Genomic DNA, 1,816 nt, shown 5'->3' on the forward strand with positions numbered 1-1,816 from the left:
GGCATCCGTCCTTCGTGAAGAACTCGTCCAAGGGCGTCGCGAGGGACGGCTCCCCGGGCGTAACCGTGCGAGCACCCCGAAGCGGGCCGCACACCCGGGGGCCGCCCAGCGCTGAGCCGCGGGGTCCGACCCTCCATCTGCGGCTCCGTTTCTTCTCAGAGCTCAGCAGCCTCCCCTCCCCGCCCCTCCCCGCTGAAGTCCAGCTGCTCTGCCCTTGGGGACACCAGAACGGAGCCCACACAGTCCGGCACCGCCCGCCGCCTTAACCTCGCCCGGCCTGGTCCCCCAGGGCACCTGCTGGGGGGGGTGGTCAGTGGACAAAACCCAGGCGAGCGCGAGACAGGCTGTTCCGCCCCCTTGGGGGCCGTGTGGGGAGCAGGCGGGCAGGCTCCTCAGACCACACAGCACCCCCTGCTTCTGTGCTCGCTTGGAAACGGTCCTCGTGACGGTTCGGGAAGAGAGGGTGGGAGGTGGGGGAAGGGTCACCAGGGGCTGGCTCGTGTGGCGTCTGGGGAGGCCCGGGCAGACGGAGCGGCCACGGCCGTCGGGAGGAGAGACGGCTCCAGAAGCAGGGCCCAGTTCGGACAGGGACCCGCGACACGGTGTTTGGGGTTCGGGGCGAGCGGCCCCATAGCTCAAAGGGCTGTTAGAGACCCGTCACGTCTCGTCGGCCATTTCAGGGCCAGAGCGGGAGCCGCTCCGTGTGAGGCTGGTCCACACCCCGGCCTGAGTCCGTCCTCTCCAGCCCGAGCCCGGGAGGCCCACCGCCCGGCCGCGGCGGCGGAGGCGGGAGCGTGTGCGTCACGCGTGAGGGGACGTTCACTCGGGCCTCTGTCTCCGCGCAGCTAAGCTTCGCGAGCGCCCGGCTCATCCTCGAGTTCGCCCGGACGCTGCTGGCCCCCGGCCTGCGCGCGGGGGGCTTCGTGACGGACAGCGGCCGCATGCGGGAGCTCCTCCTCCTCCTGTCCGGGCTCCTGGGCGCCACCGCCCGCGAGCCGTCGAGGGACCTGGACCGCCTGCGTGAAGAAGGGGTCAAGGCCATCTCGGACGTGCTGTTGGTAGGTCGCGCTTCGCCCTGGGCAGCGGGCGGCCACTCCCGCTGCGGGACGTTCACCTGTGTCTGTGGCCGAAAACACGCTCGGTCCCCGAGTCCCGCGCTCACTCTGCTGAGCGGCGGTTCGAGGCTCGGAGATTTTCGCATTAACCTTTAAATGCGTCGTGGGAACACGGAGATGTCCCCACTGGGACTCGCTTCTGCCCAGCCCCCGCGTTTTGGGGGGTCCTGCTGGGGAGCTCGGGCCGCGGAAACTTCCGTCACGGGAAGTTCTGTGCTTGAGGAACACGGGGGGCGACGCAGACGGGTCCAACGTGCGTCCCCGTGAACAGCGGCCGGAGCGAAGCCGCCGGAGCTTGTCTCGTTTGCGTTTGCCGCGGGCGTCGTCTCTGGGGTGACCCGGGTTCCTCCACCTCAGGAAACGCCAGCTCTTTCCAGAAGCTTCTGTCTCTCCTCTCTCCCCATTTATCCCTCCGCCCCCTGCTGGTTTACTTAGCCGATGGTGTGATATTGGGGACATTAGGGAATTAGTAAGTGCTCAGTCCGGACCTAGTGACAGCAACGAGCTCACGTAGAAACTGCACTGTCCCCGGGCACCGCCGCGAGGCCCCGTCGGGCCCGTGTGGGATGAAGGCTGTCGTGGTGGTCAGCTCCCTGTGGGTGGGCTGAGAGCCCTAAGCGTGGCGGCTGTCACGTGGCAGCTGTCACAAAGGGAACAAACACCACAGCAAGAGCTGTCAGAACGAAAGCAAACGTGTCGTC

At 67.8% G+C, this 1,816-nt stretch overlaps 1 protein-coding gene across 1 annotated transcript in view; it reads left to right on the forward strand.

Moving 5' to 3' along the window:
* PKD1L1 (polycystin 1 like 1, transient receptor potential channel interacting) overlaps positions 1–1,816 on the forward strand; it is an 88,190-nt gene that overhangs the window by 30,696 nt on the left and 55,678 nt on the right. Inside the window, exon 13 of the mRNA XM_011381735.1 lies at positions 746–1,176. Coding sequence (XP_011380037.1) covers positions 746–1,176 — 431 coding nt within the window. The remainder of the gene's footprint in view (positions 1–745; positions 1,177–1,816) is intronic.

The sequence above is a fragment of the Pteropus vampyrus genome, unplaced genomic scaffold, assembly GCF_000151845.1.
Source record: "Pteropus vampyrus isolate Shadow unplaced genomic scaffold, Pvam_2.0 Scaffold449, whole genome shotgun sequence".
NCBI classification, from domain to species: domain Eukaryota; kingdom Metazoa; phylum Chordata; class Mammalia; order Chiroptera; family Pteropodidae; genus Pteropus; species Pteropus vampyrus.